The 1,571-nt window shown below is 23.0% G+C and overlaps 1 protein-coding gene across 1 annotated transcript; it reads left to right on the top strand.

The window, feature by feature from the left end:
* Positions 1–1,018: 1,018 nt before the first annotated feature.
* LOAG_11903 (hypothetical protein) lies at positions 1,019–1,339 on the top strand (the record flags this gene model as incomplete). The annotated part of the gene is made up of 1 exon (XM_003147420.2): positions 1,019–1,339. One exon carries the CDS (start codon positions 1,019–1,021, stop codon positions 1,337–1,339), a length of 321 nt encoding a protein of 106 aa, XP_003147468.1.
* Positions 1,340–1,571: the final 232 nt, after the last annotated feature.

The raw sequence follows: 1,571 nt of genomic DNA, 5'->3' as shown, positions 1-1,571 counted from the left end.
GAAAATCATCTATATGAATGAATGATGATTTTCTTGTTTTCAAAATACCATAAAAAATTAACAAAATAATTTGAAAGGATTTCATTATGGTAAATAATGAAGTGATGATTAAAATTTTGCATTCATAGGGAAAATGAATAAATGATAGTTGATAAAATGTTATCGTAATTTATCATTTCTTTTATCAGGTAACTGATTTGTTTCAGATTTGCTTGCTGCAATTTTTAAATAAATGACTAAATGAATGAATGAATGAATGAATGGATGGTTTCTTAATTGATTATTACCTGATTAATTAATCGATTCATTAATTGATCAGTTGAAAAAAAAAGTCATTTCAAAAAGCAAAACTGATTGCTTTAACTAATATGTAATATAATGCTTAAACTATTTAAGTAATTTCAGATTTTCAATTATAATCGAATAAATCTTTATTATTGTTAATGAATTAATTAAAATTTCAAATAATTGAATTTTTTACGGTAAACAAACTTATTACATATAATACTTATTATATTTGCAGTTAATTGGAGTGAACAAATGGCTGAAGAAAGTGATGCATTAACAATAAGCGAACAATTGCGCCTCGCTAAAGATATGGGATATTCTGATATGGAAATTATGCAAGCAATTAGCATGAATTGCGCTAAAGATGGAGTATCATTTTTCTACTTTTTTTTTTATTAATTTTTATTAATCCATTTTACAGCTTGCAAAAATTAATTATAAGAAAGAAAAATTTTCCAATTTAATAAAATAATTTTAAAAAATTTGGGATGTAATAAATGCATTTTTTTTTTGAAAAATTGGGATATAATAAATGCACATTTTGAAAAATTTGGGATGTAATAAAATCGATTTCGATGATAATAGATGCAATTTGAGGAAATGTTGATGACATGATTGATTTAACATTTTGAAAATTATCCAAAAATAAATCATCATCAAAAATATCATCATCATCAAAAATATATCATCATAATTTAAAATATGCCATCATCATCATAAATATATCGTCATGATCTCCTCATCATTAAAAATATATCATCATCATCATCATCATTTCATTATCATCAAAATATACCATCATCATCAAGATTGTATCATCATGATATCGTTACCATCAAAAATATTTCATCGGAATAACATAACATCATCAAAATATATCATCATCATCATCATCGAAAATATGTCACCATCATCACCATCATCATCATCATCAAGATTATATCATCATGATATCATCACCATCAAAAATATATCATCATCATCATCATCATCATCATCATCGAAATATATCATAACGTTTATAAATCATTTGTTAATAGTCATAGAGTAAGGAAGAAAAAGAAAGAAGAGAAAAAGGAATTTTATAAAAGAAATAATCCAAATTATTATAAGTTAAATTTAATTATTAAATAAATTATTAATTAAGTGTAAAGTTGTAGAACTAAATTAAACGAAATTTGCATTAATTAAATTATTATGTGAATGTTTATGCTTGCAAGATTTTTTTTTTTTTAAATCAAAAAATCATGTAAAAAGAGAAAGAAATTCGGTATTTTTCACTG

This window comes from Loa loa (genome assembly GCF_000183805.2).
Source record: "Loa loa unplaced genomic scaffold supercont3.815, whole genome shotgun sequence".
Taxonomy (NCBI): domain Eukaryota; kingdom Metazoa; phylum Nematoda; class Chromadorea; order Rhabditida; family Onchocercidae; genus Loa; species Loa loa.
This window is presented reverse-complemented; position numbering and strand designations above follow the sequence as displayed.